A 19,525-nucleotide genomic window follows, 5' to 3' on the forward strand; every position below is an offset into this window, starting at 1 on the left:
GTAGGTGAATTAAGATACTGTTTGTGCTGTGTGAACTCTCCAATCTAGCTAATAAGAGCCACAGACTGTTGCTAACAGGAATCAGGTGAAGCAGCAATGAGAAAGCCAATTCTGTTTTTATTCCACTGTGTTTCACTCCCCATTTCACTACCATGTGTGATAACACAGAATCAAATCCCAGCACTGTTCATGTGCAGTTCATTCAATGACTGTTATTTTGTAGTCACAGTATCCATGAGGAATGGCTCTGTTTTGAAATATCATGTGTGATATGGGAGTTTAAGTCATGCTTGTTAATTTAATGAATGTTGTAAGGAGATACTTATTTCCCAGACTTGAAGATTTCAGTAACTACGGTCCATTGATACCTACTTCAGTGGCTTTGTTGCTGGGTGTAGTAGACACATCTCTTCGTAGTACACACTTCATTAATACGTGCTTTTTGACAAAGTTCCTGTGACAAAAAGGCTTGTATATTGCTGTCAGTAATTGGGGCAATATGAGCGTGGTAAGTGGAGGACTGGCGTGGGTTGGGAAAGAGCTGGGTTGTGTTATGGGCTCTGCAATTAGCCTGATTGATGACTTTGAGCAAATCATTTTGCCTTCACCACTCCATGGCTTTACAAATCGGCACAATGGGGATAATGGTAATGAGTTTCTTTGTGGAACATTTTGAGTTCTGATAATGTAAAAGGCATTGCAAAAGAGCTAAACATTTATATTAGGCTTATATTATTTCTGTATTGCACGTATAAAAATGATTCCTCATTTACAGATGCACAGGATTTAGGTAATTATGGCTTTGCATAAATATGTAACAGTTTGCTAATTCTTTCTGTGAATATTTCAGTGTTAATCCCAGGATTCAGTGCTGTGGTGTGGATCCTATTTTTTGCACTCTCCTAGAGAGGAAGAAAGCTTTTTAACTCTATTGTTTCAATACCTGTATGCAAAGTGGATAACTTATTTATCACTGAAACATCCCCAGTCCAATTCTGTCTCAAATCAATAGGCAAATTCCCACTGGTTCCAGCTGCAGTTGGATTGTGCTCAGGGCTGTTCAGGAAGTAATCAGTGTTCATGGGGTATTTTAAGTTCCTTAAATAAACTACTGCAGACTTGCAGGTGATGCTGTCCCTGACATGGAGAGGTGGGGATAAACAATGTGTTTATCCAAGGCTAAACACATTGAAGCTCAGGGCTGGTTTCTCAAATGCCGTAACTGTTTCCCACTGTGTGTGGTGAGGATTGATGCACTGCCATGGTATCAGTGCAACACCATCTCTGTAGTGGGTGCAAATGTAAGCAGCAACATCCAACCCAAAATTAATCCTATCAAAATGAGGTAGGAACATTCTGAGGACCTGATTGAAACTAAAACTTGCTTCTTTTGGCAGCCAACCCCCATTTCAGTACCTCCTTCTCTGCCCTTTGCTACTGCCTTTGTTGTCCTGATCACTTAGTGTTTCCTTTTGTCCTGCAGGGAGCTCAGCGATAGGACCACATACACGTACCAGGTCGTCATTGTTTCCGGGAGGGAGGAGAGCGAGCCTTCCCCGGAGCTTGTCTATATCTCTGGAAGTGGATACTGTGGAGACGGGATTATCCAAATGTAAGTCTGGAGCGAGCAAACAGATAAATCTGGGCACATCTACTCAGCCAGAATCTGAGACTAGAAAGGAATCGATGACCTCTGATGTCTCCTCGGTTGAGGCCAGCTCTCATCTGTACATAATGACTCATGTGCCTGATGATTACCAGGATGATGACATTTAATTGGAACTTAGGCCCTGCTATCCTGGCACCAGGAGATACAGACAGAGATACAGATAATGGAGTCCAGACAGCAGGATCAATATGGACATAAGTCTATATGCTGTTTATGCTGTTTGTTCATGTATCTCTATCTTTATACATGGATATGACATTTCCTATATGGAACTGAAGTAGGCAGTGGAAAAACTCACATAGCCTTTGATGCTGTCCTTACACATGGAGTCCCGCGTGTCTGGCAGCTGGTGGACAGGGTAAAACCCTGCCCTGCATTGGACCAAGTTCCTGGTGCAACCTCTTGTTTGAGCACCGGAGCTGGGGTGCATTTGAAGGTGACAGATTTGGCCTCTGAGGGAGAGTGCTGGGAACTGCATGTTCTCAACCAGCTCCTCCCTCTTACCGCTGCCAGTTCCCAGACCACTGAAAATGCAAAAGAAAATCATTCACAACTATGTTAGGGTTTTTTCTTTTGCTGTGTTGGCCCTGAAGGCCACCTCCTTCAAAGCTTCCTGGCATTAGGTAATTTAATTATTTAAACTATGGAAGTAACAACAAGCAAGTGCTCAATCCAGCCAGTATTATTAGCTTGAAATAACGCTGATCAGCAATCACGTAGTACAACTCTGTCAGATGATATACCAGGCAGCAAGTATTTGCAGGATGAGGGCAAATAGGCAGGGAAATCAAAGGGAATAACCAAACAACATATTAATCCAGGGCAATCTTGGAGACAGAGGTGGAGAAAGACAGATTAATTTTGCTTTCCGTAACTTTTCTGCTACTGTTATGTTTGCACATTCCTCAAGCATCACTTGTGGCTTTGCAGCAAGTGTCAAACAATAGCTGAGCTGCCTCAGGAGTGAGCAGGAACCAGGCTGTGTCACAGCTTCTCTGGTTGTGGCCCCACTTACAACTGTGGCAGCCCGTCTCATCTGGTTCGCACTCTTCAACCTACATGCTGCTGCAACCATGCGGGATGGTGTGAAACAGGACCCCATTCCCAACACCACCTGCTCTCCTCTGCGTGCTGTCACCTGGAATAGCCTGGCACCAGGCTTTATGCCTTGTTATTCCCATGTTGGGATCACAGCCTGGCCCTTCCAGATTTAATACAAAGAGTTTCAGAGATTCCTGCTCTCTTTTTTTCCCCACCTGCTGATTTGCAGCCACACCAACTATGAAGGAAGTTGCTCATATCCTCATCAGAGAACAGCAAGTGGTATCCACATGTGCAGGAGACAACCGGCCAGGCAAGCCTGTGAACCAGGAATGATGAAAGTCAGGGCTGGAGGAGAAAGGGAGAGGTATTTTGAGGGTCAGCACACAAAGTGCTGGACTAGATCTGAGGGCTTTGGGGTTCTGCAGAGGGGTTGCAGCGATCATCAGGATGATGCCATTTGCCATCTGACTCATTTTTGCATGTGTGTGCCCTGCCTGCAGAGACTTGGGAGAAGAATGTGATGACATGAACAAGATCAACGGTGATGGCTGCTCCCTGTTCTGCCTGCAGGAGTTGTCCTTTAATTGCATTGGTAAGTCTGCTCATGGTGGGCAACAACTCTACGTAGAGTGCAAGGGGAAAAAATCAACAGTATTTTCAGCATTTCCAGCTGAAGAGTTGTCATGGAAGAGAGAAAAAAAGGTGGAATTCGTAGGTTTGAAAGGCGAACATATCTTCCCAGCTTCTGGTCATTTTGATGGGAAATTGGTTCTGCTGGCTTTGAAACAGCCTAGGACTTAAGGCTAAGTCAGCCATTGTGGGACTGATCCAAAGCCCATTGAAGTCAGTGGGTGGTTTTCCACTGCCTTCAATAGGCTTTAGATCTGGCTATGTGAGAAGACATGAACTAATTTTTTTCCTGGTAAACAGGAGGAGGAGTGAAAGGGGAAGGGACTGAGACCAGAAGCAAGTCCAGCTGAGGTCACACCTCCTTTGAGTTGCAAATCAATATCTGAGGATCAAAGGTCTAGCTAATCCCCTTTTTCAGAGGTGAAAACTACTTAATCAGATTTCATTTGCAAGCCTGGTTTGCTCTGATTAGCAAAACCTGTAAGCACAATGGCTGGAAGATGCTGGAGCTATCTGGGATAGCAGGGCTGCAGTTGTGAGCTTTACATATTTATTAAACTCTCTAGGAATGCTGGGGGCAGAGAAGGGAAATGGAGACCAATTTGCACTGCACCTTCTGTGGGGTAGCCCTAAATTGCGGGATTGCATTTCCCAACCAGGGCTCTGTGAGGGCTGGGGAAAGGTGGAACTTGCAGAACTTCTGCAACCAAAGTGAATGTTTATAAAGGGATGGCTTCTTCTCAAGATGTTCTATGAGATTCCCTATCTGGACTGACCAAGCAAATACGTGGTTCTACCTAGTGATCCTTCAGCTCAGGGCCTCAGTCCTAAGCAGATAATAATGATGTTGGTAAGACTGAAATTTGCTCTTTTTGGCAATCTGATGATTACCTCTTGTGCCTGGAGCAATGTAGAGAGGACCTCAGAGGCACCATGTTTCCCTTGGGTGGTAAGCTGGGGACTGCTTGTCTCATCATAACGGCTATGGTTTTACTTCAGCATCCCACACTGTGAGACTTGAGGCCTAATTTGGTGATGCTTTTATTTACATATTTACATATGTAAATAGCTCTTTTGAAATCTGAGCATATTTATGGTGGAGGCTAATTGTGACTATTGGTGGTCTTGCAGTTAGATTTGTATTTCAAGTAACTTGCTGCATTAGAGCCTCAAGCACTGAAAGAGATTAGTCATAATATTTTGAAAGTGAGATAAACACTTATGCAAATGTTTTGGGTTCTGCAAAAGTCAGGCAGAGCACGAGGTTCCAGCAAGGGGTCGGGTTGGAGCTGTGTAGCTGCATCTGTATCTCCCTGCTCAACAGCAGGTATAGGTCTGTACTTTGACCACATCCCAGCGTTACGTTAGGACATGACCCAGGTCCTCCCCTTTGTATACTGGTCATTAAGGAAACTGGGTTGTGTGGGCTGGGCAGGAGCTGCATCATGCTCAGACAGGAGTAACAGTGGCATGTCCCAAGCCTTAGACCACACAGCGTTGTCCTGCTAGGTGAGTGCAGGAGCCTGCTCTGTCTGTACGTGTATACATATTCATCTCCAGGACCAGCAACAGGGCTGGCTCAGAATGTGATAAAAACCTGTCTGACAGCAATATGATTAGAAAATGAAACAATGAAAACATACACACAGATATTTCTCTGCCATTACATAGGAAGTGATTTTCAGATTTGCTTGTGTTGAAAAGGAAAGGGGAATTCCAGAGGCAAAAAGTTGTTTGCCTGTCATGGGCTTTGGAAGGTTGTGGTTTAGAGCAGGTCCTGGGTTAAAAAAGGGAATGAGATCAACCTGTTTGTGAAATGCAGAATATGGGGACTCAGGTGAATCAGAGCGGCTGAATCACTGGAAAGGTGCATGGATACACACCTTACAGATGTTCTGTCAGGCGGCTTTACAGCTGTAGTGGTGAGACTGCTGTGGTGTTGATGGCCTTGGTGTGCATGCATAAGGGCAGACCTCTTTTGGGGCAAACACTGCCTTCTTCAAGTCCCTAAGAAAGGTTCAGAGGAGGTAATACCTGTGAAACGGTCCTGTCTGCTTTTGTGTGTGAATTAGGATATCTAGAGCTAAAGATAAATGGCTGGCTTATCTTTCAGACAAATGGACAGTACTGGTTTGTATTCTGGTTTAACATGTCAAGCATTAAAATCTCACCAGAAAACATAAAGATGTTGAGGAAGAGAGTGGCTGTGCATATTGCCTAATAAATAATAATAATAAAGTGCAAAAATTCAGCATTCTCCTCAATATAATAATATAAGACTGGGCCTTCTGCCTTCAGCCAAGCAAAAGTCTTCTTTGAAACTGGTGGGGTGTTTTCTTGGAATGCTTGAGTCCCTTTTTGAGGAGCATAGAAAAATACGTGTAATTTATTTCCATATTTACAAGGCTAACACATGTTATAATCCTGTAGGACAAGAAGTAATTATTTCAGACAGTGTTATTTTTGCAGTGATGTTCTTGTTGTATTATGTAGCTCTTTAGAGCCCAGGGAATCACTCCCCTTCACCAAAGAATGCCGTGAGCCTCAAACACATGTTCAGAGGCTTTGCTGAATTGGGGGCCTCAGGGTTTGATCTTGCAAACGTTTCCTTCCAAGGCATGTTTCTGAACTACCACAAGGCATTCTTTAGACTTCAGCAACTCTAACCACAGCGGTGAATGCAGTGCTTGTCACAAATTGTCTGCAGGATTGGGTCCCACATGACTGAGAATAATCACTAAACGTTTTGTTTGCAAAGGCAGGGCTGAAGGGGCACCACCACGCAAAGATTCATAGCAGGAGGCTTGATAGCCAAGCCCAAGTGAGCTTCTTCCTTCCAAAGCAGAGACCACACAAGTCACCTCATTTGGTAGAAGAGAGATACAACAGAGCCCTCAAACACCATCAAGCTTTAGACTTACAGCCATGACTCACAGAATGATTAGGTTTGAAGGAGTCTCTGGAGGTCTGTGGTCCCAGGGGAGATCTAACCTTAAAGTTAGATCCAGCTTCGATTTGGAGCATGTTGCGCAGGGTCATGTTCAGCTGCATTCAGGGTATCTCCAAGGATGGAGGCAGCCTGTTTGCAGGTGTCCCTTTGCCTCTCCTGCTCCCTTTGCCTTTTAGGATCACGAAGCTTATGGGGTTTTTAATTACCCAACTTTCCTTTGTCTAAATGGCACAAGGCTCTCAAGACACTTTGCACTAGTGCCTGTAACAAAATTATAGGGTTTTTTTTCCTCTCGGTGTTGTTTTCCTTCCTCCTTTCCTCTCTAATCAGATAACAGTGGATCAATCTGCTCTGCCACAGGAGGAGGGGTGCGGGGGAAGGAAGGAGGGAGGCAGGGAAGAAAACTGTGTGGTCTTACTGTGGGGCTGTCCTGGCCTTCTCTGAACACAAAGCCGAGTAACAGAAAACAGATAAGATGAATAGCGCTTTCTTCCTGCAACATGCTGAAGAGTGACAGTGAGATTAATTAATTAATTAATGGCAGCATCTGGCAGTACTCCTCCTTTAAGTTCTGTGTCACAATCATCATTCCCCATCCTGAAATCTATCATCACTACTTATTCCCCACCTCTCCTTTCTATTTTGCACATTTTGTCTCCTTCCCCGCACAGAAGCGGTTACCGGTGGAGAAGTTTCACTTGGCCTTTGGATATTTAGGAGCCAAGCGAACCGCAGTCGTGTCCGCTGTGACTGATGCACCCCTCTCCTACCTCTTGGCTGCTTTTCTTTCACCTTGCTCTTGATTCCTCCTGGGATAACTGATTTCTGTGATTACTGCGGATCTCAGCCAAGTTCAAGCCCTGTGTAAAACAGGCCCCATTTGTAAGAGTTATGGTTTGCAGTTGTGGGAACCCAGAGCTTTTTTGCACTTGATTCATTGAGAACTGGGTGTCTAACAAGCAGCTGAGCACCTTGTCCTTGGCGTGCACTCTCCCACACACCAAGGTTGTACACATGCGTCTAGATATATGTGCGGACATTGAAAAAGAGCGCTGCTTTCATTTGCATTCCTTTTGTTGAGTGTGATGTGCATTATGCATTGATTTAGCTCACCAGGGCTGAAGAAAGAGAAGGATATGATAAAAAAGATGCAGAGATCAATAAAAAAGAAGGGAGGGGGAGAGAAAGTAATATGAAAAGAGATGGGTAAAGACTGATAGACACATTGAACCACAGCTGGGAAGTTGCTGCAGAACTTCTATCTACCCTTAAGTTTGCCAGGTAATTTATGGGGTTTTCAATCGTGTCTTATTGGTGGTGTTATTGCTACACTTTATCTCCTTTGCTTATAAGGGACTTTTCCTAAAGCCTATTTACAGCAAAACAGGGCAGCGTTTCCGCTCACTTCCACATGTGAGTGATCCCTCTGCAGAATGTGAATGTTTCAGGTTAGACACACATCTCCCTGCTTAGTTGGATCAGGGCCTCAGGGATGTAAAATACAAAGAAAAGGCACAGGGTAGAGGAAAAGAGAAAATAAATACACCTAGTTCTTGAATTTACCACCAGTTTCTGGCATGCTTGAAACATTAGACACCAGTTCAGGGAAAAGTATGATTTTAATTTGACAATGATCCTTAAACACCTTTTCTCTTGCTCCTGCTTGGCCTCAAGTGTTTTTTTGCTACCTTACAAATCTGGATCTGTCCTTCTCCTACTTGGAGGCCTCTCCCTCCAGCTGTGAGCCTTACCTTTGTGAGAGCTCTATCCTTTACCTCTCCCATTATCCATAAATTAAGCACAGCACTTTCCCCTAATCTTATTGTTTGGCAGGCTGCATTGCATTCAGGGAAATGATTAATATTCATGAGCTCGCTATCTCTGTTTGGTGCATAATCCTCTAGGGAAATTGCAGTGTTAAATGAGTGACACAAACCTAATTTTATATGTCTTTTCTTTCCTTTCTTTCTTTTTCCTTTTTTTCCCTTTCTGACAGAGGAGTAATGTGCTTAAAATAAATTGATGGATGACCATCCATATTCATTGTGGGCATGCTTTGAGAGCGCGCCTCGCTCCCATCCTCTCCCCTCCCTTCCTCATACCCCTGCACAGGAACACGGCTTTGACTGCCGAAACCCTGGCCCCACACAGCAGCTAATGGTGATTTTGCCTTCTTTCATGAACATTAAATAGGCCTTGGCTGACCCTGCCCACGGCTTTCAGTAGAACAACAACATGGGAGAAACCGAGCCACCTTGCAAGAGAAACTCAGCATCCCACAGGGCATCAATAAGACTAAAGCATTGACCAAGGAGCTTGGGAAAGAAGAAGCTGAGGTTCTATAGCAGAATTTGATAGCAAGTAGCAATGAATTTACTGACCGGGGCCATTCAGAAGATATTTGTGTGTATCTGTCAGCTTAAGGCAAATACTTTGAAGCTGACGGTTTCCTGCAGCTCGTGGGAGTGTGGCTACATGTTCTAAAATGTCTAAGCACTCATTTGGCAAGTTAGTAATCACAACATAGTCATAAAGTCTCTTAAAGTGATTTTCAGACTGTCATCATTAGCAGTGCAATGTTAGCGGGGCCAGCTGAGCCACAGAACAGAGAGAGCAGGCATCTCAGGCAGCAAAACACAAAGGACAGATGCTTTTTTGTGGGGGAGAATGTGGGCTGGAGTGGTATTTGCCTGCATTTTTCCCTATGCCAGTGACTCCAGCCCAGTTCATTCCAGCTTTGGTTTTTAGGACACAGCTACAATGAGAGCCCAACAGAAGAATTACTCCTTTGCTTGTTGCATCCCTCACGCACTGCTCTCCATGGATCAGTGCTTACATGGCTGGACATGCTTCCCTCCTTAGAGCATCCTCTGTGACTTAACAGCAACTTGCTGTGTTTAGAGATTGATGTTGAGCACAAGACCTTCCTTTGCAATAACATAGTAATATCCAACCACATGCACAAACAAGCAGTTTGTGCTCCCCGGTGACTGGCATCACTGTTTTTTTCTCTTGGGTTCCTTCCCAGCTTCCCAAGGAAGTGGGCCAGGTGTCGGGAAGGGCCACATAGGCTAGTCTTCTTATCTTCATAGTGGTTGCTGACACGTGCCACAGAAGCCTCAAGATTTTCAGTCAGTCTCCAAGTTTAGTTAATAAATCTGTGTAAGTCTTAGGAAATACTGAAACATTCCCAGCACTGCTTTTCTGATTTATCCAACCACCCAGGGAGGGAAACAAGATTAGGAGTGACCAGAACATGTGTTGTAGTTGTAGAACACACCTGATTGCCTGGGGTTGGTGAAAGGCCATGTTGTCTCCCTTTGGTGAGCTGCAGAGCCAGTAAGGTCTTACTACCACTGCCAGCGATGGGAAATATCCTTTCTCTTAAATGACAAAGGCTCGTGTTCTTGGAGGTGAAATACCCAATTTCAGTGCCAGGCTCTGCGAGAGAGTTGTAAGTGTATCTGTCTGCAGCATGCAGATCAATTGCATAATTATTATGCCCAAACCGCTATATAATTCTGAGGAGCTGGCTCACGTCAGACAAAGGACAAGCCCAGGAATGTATTTCCACAAAGCAGCTGAGTTACCAGGGAGCCGCATTCTGCATTCTGCCTTGCTCAGTTCAGGAGATGCTCAGACGTGATTGTCATGTTGTACAGGGGGAAAAAAGCCTCCTGTGAGGCCCTGGATGTTCCACAGTAGATTGCAACACCCGTGTTGCCTTCATTTCCAAGGTGTCTGTTTTATGTCATGGAAGGAAAACGTCACGATTTATTGATACGCAACTTTATTCGGCAAGGTCTGCCCAAGCTCTGTGTAATGGTTTTTCCTCTTCTCAAACTCGAACATCCAGGAAGGAAAATAACTCTCGAATATTTTACTGTAGCAGGAAATCTCTCTCTGTCTCTGGCTTCTTCAATATTAAAGAAGAGATTAGCAGATATCCTGGAAGCAGGCCATGTTATTCACTCTCTTCCCACTGAAGCCAAAGGTGAAACTCCCATAGAAATAGATGGAGCAGGTTCTGCGATCACTCAGCTGCCGGGTTCTTGTGATCTGCAGTGGAATTATTTCTCCTTTTGTGATAGAAACTTCTGGATACGTTTCTTCTCATCTGTGAACTTAAACACCAGTGCTGGAGATGCCACTTAAGTGACATGGTGGTAAAATCCTGCTTCTGCACAAGTTGCTGACTTGGATGAGCCTGTGATTTGTCCCTCGCCATGTCTGAAAAGAGCTGGACACCTTTGGACAGACTTTCCAGGGGTTAAAATTAAGCTTGCTCTGTTCCAAGAACTTGTTACTCTGAGACAATGCTTCTGCATTTTTGTACCCCTCTTTCCCCCTTTTTTTTTCCTCTTTCGGACAAATGGTTACGTGGCATGAGGCTTGTTAGAGTTGGAAACATCCCCAAGTAAACAGCTGAGCTTAAAAATACTCCTTTTTTTTGTCTGGCCTTTAGAAAAAATAGTAGTTATTTCACAAAAGAAGACTATGCTGATGCCAATCACTGCGTTCCAGCTGAAAACAGGAAGCTGCCCCGAGTGTCTGTCCCCAGCACTTTGACTGTGCGGCTTGGACATAAAAAGCCTCAAGGAGGATGTGACTTGTGCTATGAATTGGATCCCTTGATCTCTTTTTTTTCTTTTTAATGAGGTGGAAGGCTGCCTATGACAGATAAGTGTGTATCCTGCAAATCTGCTTCCTCATCTGTACCAGACTTCATTTGTTTCACTGCTGATTTTCCAGCCTCTCTTCAAACAGGTAACTGTGATGGGGAGATACCTGCTCATCCAGACCTGGGCTGGCAGGTGCCTCCAAGCACTACCTAAACTCTCTGCTTTACCTTGTGCATCCTTTTATCTCCAAACCCCACATGAGGGGCTTGTATTTCAGTCCAAAATCTGCCTTCTGCACTGTGCTCATGCAGCTGAAAAAGTAAGGAGAAATGGACTTCACACAACACACATGAGCCCTAAGATCTTTCTGAATCTTGCAGCCCAATGCAGTAGTGAGCAGGCCAGGTCTTGCTAGTCTGTCTTCCCAACAAATCCCCCTCTGTGGGTTGGTGTCTGCCATGGAGCATTCAGGGATTCCCAGATGTTGCTGAACTGGAGAATGCCTTTTTCCCAAGCAAGAGCAACTTTGGTTTGGCCCCAACATTTTCGTGCCTTCAGTAAGAACGTTGTCAGGGAAAAGGAGTGCAGACTGCTTGAATGAATACATGTTCCCCGAGTTCAGCTCAGGATCCTTCAGCATCTGTTGTCAATCCCAGAGGTGCTGTCTCTTGCCAGGTGTTGTGCCTGCAGACATTTTGCTGTTCTAGGTTTCAGCTGGATTTCCAGGCAACTGCTTTGTAATTTTTTGAAGTCATTTTTTTCCTTGAGGACAAATCAGATTTCCTTCATGTTCCCTTCTTCCATATCTCCTTCAAATCAGATCCAACTTTGAAGTGAGAAGTCCACGGTGTTGATGAACCAAGTCCATGATGCAGGCCATGTGTGACCAGTAGAGCACTGTGACCTTCAAAAGGTCTTGGGAGCCTGTAGGTCTCTGTGGAGGCAAAAAATAGCTCATATGACCCAGGCCCTGGGTGAATTTCATGTCACAGTAATCGAGAACATAAAAGGCATTTTGCGCCGTGATTGAAATAAAGATGTTAGCTACTGCTTCCTAGAAAAACACCACTCCTGACACTGCCCTCCCTGGCTTTGAGCCTGTAGGACTCTGCGGATTTAACTGAGCTGTCTTCACACCACTGTGGAAAGGGAAGAAGCCTGTTAGCTTTTATTTTGTGAGGGCAATCGTAGGAAGAAACAATCTGGTCGTTCTTCACTTCACTCATGAAAATGTAAAGCCCAAAACGTAACCTACCAATCATCCAAGACCACAGTAAGAATCAGGAGTCGGAGGTGGTGCTCAGTACCTGTGGAAGGAAGAGCTTCTGCTTTTTGGCAGCCCACCCAGTGATGCACCACCTTGGGCTGTCGTAGGATGATGCCTTCATCAGTGCTCTCATGATTTAAAGAAGACCCCTCTTTGCTGTCACTCAGAAGTAGAACCTCATGGGCAGGCCTTCTGCTCTTCTCACCAACACTCCCCTCAAAGCATGACATTGCATGCTTCAGGATGGCATGTCAATAGTAGGACTTACTATTTCTTCCCTTTCTTTTTCTTTCCTTACAAGAAAATTAGGGTTGTAAAGCCACTTTCCCCATCATTTTTCAAAGTACGGAAAAGCAAGCGGGTACCTGATCTCTCAGCTTTTGTGTCATCCAGCCCACGCTGTGATGGAGAACAGGGTGCAGCCATTCTCCAGGACCAGCACAGTGGAAGGGCTCATGGCAGTGCAGTTCAGTAAGACTTGGTTAATCATTGAGGAAGTCTCCATTTAATTCAGACATCCCAGTCTCTCCATTCGGTTCCTCCCTCGGGTTTTGCAGACTCCAAGCAGACAGATTTATTGGGGTCTTAAGCATAATCAGGAACAAATTAGCTTCTGTTAGGATCATACACTGGCCTGGATCACAGCTATTCAAAGGCTGCCTTCCCATCCATGTGAGTATGAATTAAGTCATTGGGTTGGAGTAGGTCTTGAGTATTCTTTTAACCCAAACACATGATCTTATCAGAAGCCCATTATGTTTATCATCCCATTAGGAGGGAACATTTGGAGCCAGTGCAGGAGTATGTTGCTATATAAATGTTGTGCTTGCTTCAGTGCCTGTCATGAAAAGAAGTCAGTGCTTCAGGAAGGCCGGGGAAACACTGTCTAAATGCCTAAAATGAGGCTGTGAGTTTCTGGGGATGTGTTTGCATCAGTGGGGTGTCTGCTCTGGGGATGTGTAAAGAGACCGTCCATGTGTTTGTGTGTCAGTGCTTCTGTCAGTGTGGGTGTGTAGCAGGGTGCTCTTGAGCGCTGGTGTTTCACTGTAAGTGTATATCTGACTGTGCATATGTCAACAGGCTGAAGGTTGGGTCTTTTTAACAGGGTGGGTGTTTTCCTTTCTTCTTTTTTTTTTCCTTTTTACAGAAATAAGCCTCTTTTCCTAAAATGACCAAGAAAAAAGAAACCTTTTTTCCAAAAAATACATGTTTTCATATGTTTGGGATTTGTTTTTGAGGATTTTTGTTTGCTGACCACAATCTTTCCAGAGCTGAATATTTCTCAGAGATTTCTGCTGAGACTCTCACTCAAACTGGGACATAGTGCTCCAAGGCGGGCAAGCTGCTTAGCTTTATCCTGCTGTTCTTGGGTACAGCACAGACCTGGCATATGCTTTGATATTGCTCTGCAGAGAGAAGAGCAGAACAAGAGGTGCAGAAGGACAAGGTGAGGGAACCATGGATTTGTCTCCATGGCCATCACAATGTGAATGAGGCACACTTGTGTAGCGCTGCGCCAGCCCTACAGAGAAACAAGGTTTGTCACAGGGATGTTCAAACTGGGATTCTTAGGGCACGTATGGTTCATGATCAGTTCAAGCTCACATTCTCAGCTGGGTCCATATCAGATGAGGAGCAGCAGGGCCCTGCTGGCATCAGGGCTGTTGGGCAATTGGCCCTGGGAAAGGCAAGGCAGTGGCTGGTGGGGCCAGCAGTGCTGAGTTGCCTTAGGGCCCATCTGCGCATCCACTGAGCCCCTTCCCACCGTGGAGCAATGGGACACCCTGGCGAGCCATTGTCATCTCTTCCCTGTGAAGCACTCTCCCAAGTCTCCTCCTAGCAGCCATTCGAGGTGTGTGGTATATGCTTGGTGGCTCCCAGCCATATGAAGATTTTAAGATGTGACATGTAGGGTCAAGAAGTTTGGCCACCCCAGCTCAAGCACAGGGCTGCACTCACACAGCTGAACAGCTTCCAGATTCGTGCTGGCTCCTTTTCACCAGCTCACAGCACTGGCCCAGCAAATACAGAGTTCCCAGCACTTACCCATGTATGCGAGTTGTCCGCAGAGGTCATGAAATGAAACCATAATGACATTCTTCCCTGACTGCCTTCGCCATTCTTTCAAACTCACACTCTCAGAAGGACCTGGAATTTTGCACAGGGGATTGGGAGGAAGGGAGGGGAAAAGGAGTGAAAGTCATTAAATAATTGAATTGCAATAAACTGGTTTTTTCTGGCTCATGATGGTATTTCACTGTGTAAACTAGGAGGAAAAATAAACAGGGGATTTAGTAGTTTGGAAGTAGCTCAAAATTGAGCAGCCGCTGGATTTTCTGACACCTAGCTCGAGATAGTCCAATGCTACCGGCAGGACTCTCCTTAGGGATCGCTTCCATCAGTCCAGCTAGCAGCTCTGGCTAATTTCCTACCAGGTTTTTTTTCAGCAGGCTTATTTGCCAGACAAAAATACAACAGGCTGTCAGAACTGGATACGTCTGGGGACTGGCAATGATAATACAATACAAAATAGGATACCGACAGGTCAAAGGTTTCCATTTCAGAGAGTACTCTAATGACTGAAAGTCATTATTGCTACGCAGTCTGTTTGAAAAGAGTAGATGGATCTCAGTTCAGGTTTTAATGGGCCAGTGTTACAGAAACAACCTCAAAAATTTGGCATCTTTGTTGGCAGTCTCATTAGAGAAGCCACAGAATAAATGGACGAGGATAATAAAGTTTCCTGCTGCTTTTGATCCTTTCAGGTCAAATCTGAGTCATGTTGGTTGAAACCGTGTGTGTATGTGGCAAGCTTACCCTCGCGCATTGTATACTGTATCTGCTCTGTGGATAAACAGATCTGCTTGGCCCTTTGGTCACTACAACTGTGAACTTGGCAGTTTTCACCATCCCTAAATTCACAGTTGTGCTGCTGCTGCTGTTGTTGTTTTGCAGATACCTTTTAGAAACATAAAGGGAAACGTTGCAGACCAGCCTCTCTGCTGGCATGTTTCCATCCAAGTTGGTGGAATTACGCCAACACCCACATTGTCTCTCTGTATTTTCTGTCTCTGCTTTCTTCTGTCTCCATCCTTTTAAATGGAGATAGATGAAAATAAGCAGAAATCCCCTTACATTAGGAAATGTCTTGGGGGAATTGCCCAATATAAAAGTTGACTATTGTTGCTTGGCTGTTTTTAAATCACCTTGCTATTGCCTAGGAGTGCTTTCACTTCCCAGTGACCTGGTCCAGCAGATGCATGACACTGATGTTATCAGGTCGTAGCTCCTACATTGCAGACCTGTAACCAGTGCTTTGTGATTTCTCTTCCTCCTGGCAGATGAACCCAGCAGGTGCTATTTCCACGACGGTGATGGAGTATGTGAGGAATTTGAGCAAATGACCAGCATCAAAGACTGTGGTGTTTACACTCCCAAAGGCTTTCTGGATCAGTGGGCTTCCAACGTCTCCGTCTCACATCACAGTGACCAGCAGTGTCCAGGATGGGTGGTCATCGGGCAGCCAGCAGCAACCCAGGTAAGAAAGCACGTGCTCTTTCCTGTCCTGGACAGCAAAGTTTAGCAAGGAGCAACATTCATGAATGTAGCTAGATGGTCAGCACTGATGTGTGATGTTTCCTCTGCCTGTTAACTTGCTGCTTCACCAAGGAAGGCCCTTGACAGCAGTTTCCCTCTTTCTGAGCCTGATAAGTAGGGAAGAGTTGAAATTCAGTTCCAACCATGCATTCAGTATGCTGTGTAGGAACCACTGTGACCAACTATCACCACCTAAAAGCCTAGACAGGCTCTCTGCAGCTAGGACAGGCTACTGTCTTGTGGCGATGAGTTCTGAAGGCTAATGCCGAATAATACAAAAGTGTTCTTTCTTTTTAACAGTTTTGTGTCTTCTGTCTCCCAGTTTCATAAAAGCACACTATTGTTCTATTCTGAGAAAGGTCCCATCCACTCCCAAAGCCATTCATTAGCTTTAACCCCCTTCGTATATGTCTCCTTTGTAACATAAATAGCTCCAGTTACCATAACTTTACCTTTGGTCTCCCTGAGAGAATTAGATCCAAATGAGTTCAAAAAGACATTAGGTAAATGCCTGGAAAACAGAGCTGTACATGATGCAGATGCAATAGTCCAGATGCAACCTGACTCAGGAAAGCCCATGTTGCTTATTGAGGATACAAGATATAGACAGAGGATATAAGAGCTGCTTTGTATGTTCCTCCTTCAGCATCCACTGTTATCCCTTGCTAGAGATAGAGCAGTGGATTACGTGAACTTTTGGGTTGATGCAGCAAAGTTGTTCTTACAGCCTAGTTACTGGGGAGGTGTCTTGTGGACAGTGCAGAGAGGGATGTCACAGATAGGACAAGCAGATTTCTCCATGAATAGTAAACACTAAATATTTCCACTTGGCTTGCAAAAGAAAACATCTTTATGCAAGAGACTTGGCCTTGTCCACATTGCACAATTCTGTAAGGAATTAATGACCAGGTCAGTTTTAAATGCACAAAGCGTAGATAGTTGTCATAGTACCAAGACACAATCCAGAGTCCAGTATTGTCTCTTTGTCATAGTCTCATTCATTGTCTCAAACTGTAAAAGGAACTTTCCCCTGGACCCCTACCAGTGCCCTCATAACTTCTTTCTCATTCCAGATCCCTGTAGGACAGCACAAAGCCCACTGTCTCCAGTTCAGGTGCTGCTTTATGTGCATGTCCCCAAGCACTCTGTGCCCATGCAGCTGCTATGGAATGCTGCCCTGTTTTTTTCTCCTAAGGCTCTGGTAGAGACACAGCCACCCCATGCAGTAGGTAACATGTGGTCCTGCGGTGGAATAACCACCACCATGTGCACATGCAAAGCTCTGCTGTGTAGCCACAACTCAGGCGTGTGTGTTGTACCCAGATGAGATGAAGCTGTCACAGCCTTGTTAAAACATTAAAAAAGGGGGTGGGAAAAAGTGCTGTTGTATTTATAGGCAGAGCACTGGCATATCACACACTGCCAGAGTGAATGGGAACATGCCTCCTGCTATTGCCTGGCCCCTGGGGAGATAACAGTGTGCTATTTACTTCCAGCAAAAGGAATTTTTGCTTTAGCTCAGCTGGTCCTATTACCAGTTTGAGTGCATGGGGTTCATTGACCTTTTTAATCATATATGTTAAAAAGTCTTTGTTTTCCCCAGGAACAAGACAGGCTCGTTGGCTGGTGAAAGCACCTGACTTGTCACTGCAGAGAGGTTAGGTGGGGCAGCAGGTCATCAGTGTTAGCTAGTGGAGATGAAAATTAACCTAAGATCTCCTCTAATCACTGTGCATAATGATCACTGGTGTGTAAACATGTTTGACTTCATTATCTGTACAAGCATTGAGCCTTCGGGGGGTTTTGTATTGATGAAAGGAGCACCTTTCCTCACCCAGGTATCTTTTGGAGTAGGTTGTGTGCTTGCTGGTCTTGTGCAAACTTTTCGTGTTGTTGCTGGGTAGTTTCCTGATTAATCAGAGTGGTATTTCTGTTGGCTTCTCATCAAGAATGCCATGAAAGATATGTTTGAGTGCAGTGCACAGCAATATACAGAATACATAAGCTGCCTGTTTGTTAGCCATCCCGTTTCTCATAATTACCCTGGCGCTCTCATGGTGCTTTAAAGCATTTTAAGCATGTCCTTCATGATTTAAAATGTTTCTCATCCTCCGATATCTCAAGACCCATTTCTCTGCTTGACTGCCATGGTTTTGCCTGGGCTGTTTCTGAGGAGTTGTGTTGTTATTGGGGTATTTCTCAGCAATATCTGCCTGCACGCACTTGTTCACTGCTGGAGGATTGTTTATGAGCACAAGCAAGAGAACACTTCCTTATTATTGTGCAGTTGCCCCTGCAAACTGGGCACCCCACACCCCTTTTCTCAGTTCACTTCAGGCAGTGCCTGTTTCTGAGTTGGTTGTTCCTTACAAATAGGATTGCCCTCGCTTGTTATTTTGAGCTGGATCTTACATGCTGGTTGCTTCCTTCTGAGTACGAGGCTGCTGAATGGCAACATACGAAGGGAGGGGAAAAAAAAAGGTTCACAGTATAAGATTTGTTTTGAACAACAAAATGCTTACAAAGAATGACACAGTCTTGGCTAAGAGATGCACATTTGAAAAATGGAAAGGTCAAACAGCCCCCCCTTTAAACAATTGCTCTTTCTGCAGAAGCAAGACTGAGAGACAGCCACTTCTACTTTCCTGGCAGCCACTCTTCAGTGCTGATTAAGAAATATTCTCAGTACTGACAGCATCATATTTAGAGCCAAAGGGGACCAGTCAGCAACATTGCACCAGCACAGAAATGCGATGTAGGGTGTTTGTGCAGTTGGGTTTCTAATCTGGCATCCTCCTTCAAGCAGACGCTGCTCAGTACCTGTTGTCGACTGCAGGAGGAATTCAGCAGTAAGGGCTTTGCGCACTCTTGGGCTGCTCTTTTCCCTACGGCTCTTGCTGTGAGTCTGTAAACAGCCTCTCCTTGCCATCCACTGTGTGTGAAATATTATCGGTGTTGATGGACTGGTTGTGTGGAGTTTTCTACAGCACTGTTTATTTCTCGGGGCCTTACTTGTGCTAAAGATTATTGATGCTAGCATTAAGTCATCAGCTGGTGTGTGCTGGCAAAGACTACAGAAAGGCAGTAGCACTAGGCAGATTTATACTGGCTGAAGGACAGATCCAGTAGGCATAAACACAAAGGGTGCTTCAGCTGATCTGTTTGGTGAATAGCTGCAATTTTTCTGTGTTGGAAGTCCCCAGTGACTTATTTCCCTGACTGGTTTGTACCCAGCTCGGGTCAACCTTCTCTTTACCAGCAGGAGGGGGTAGGACACGGCCTCCTGGCACCACGCTAAGCAAACCTGGGCTTGACAAGACATGAATTTTAAAAGCCAAACCATGGCCTACCCAGACAATCTCTGATGTAGCATCACTGGTAAAACTGCATCAATGAGATGTGTAAAGTAGGAATATGCAGTGTGGATCAGGTCACTGTAAAAGCTTTGCTGTCCTGCAGGGTTCAAGAAACCAGGGTCTTGCAATGGCCTTCATGGACTCAACGTCCTTTCTCTCATTACCAATTTTGTTCTGCCACAGCTTACATTGGATGAGTGCATTACCTATGTTAGTCTCTCTTTCTAGAGTAGGTTGTACTGAGGAGGAAGGATTTGGATCTTTTGCTAAAGCGTCTTTTCTGTACAGACATGTCTTTGGAGGAAGGGTCTGACAGGTCTGTTTCAGAGGGTTGCTCCATGGTTTGAGTGAGAGGAGCAGAGGCAGGGGGGGGGCGGGCGCAGCCCCGCG

The 19,525-nt window shown here is 45.0% G+C and overlaps 1 protein-coding gene across 1 annotated transcript in view; it reads left to right on the top strand.

Annotated features, from left to right (window-relative positions):
- The window catches only part of PAPPA (pregnancy-associated plasma protein A, pappalysin 1), a gene marked incomplete at its 5' end in the record, with an annotated part of 124,314 nt that overhangs the window by 37,236 nt on the left and 67,553 nt on the right, over nucleotides 1-19,525 (top strand). The window contains 3 exons of the mRNA XM_010023942.1: nucleotides 1,484-1,612; nucleotides 3,214-3,305; nucleotides 15,524-15,720. Coding sequence (XP_010022244.1) covers nucleotides 1,484-1,612; nucleotides 3,214-3,305; nucleotides 15,524-15,720 — 418 coding nt within the window. The remainder of the gene's footprint in view (nucleotides 1-1,483; nucleotides 1,613-3,213; nucleotides 3,306-15,523; nucleotides 15,721-19,525) is intronic.

The sequence above is a fragment of the Nestor notabilis genome, unplaced genomic scaffold (genome assembly GCF_000696875.1).
Source record: "Nestor notabilis isolate BGI_N333 unplaced genomic scaffold, ASM69687v1 scaffold7311, whole genome shotgun sequence".
Lineage (NCBI taxonomy): Eukaryota > Metazoa > Chordata > Aves > Psittaciformes > Psittacidae > Nestor > Nestor notabilis.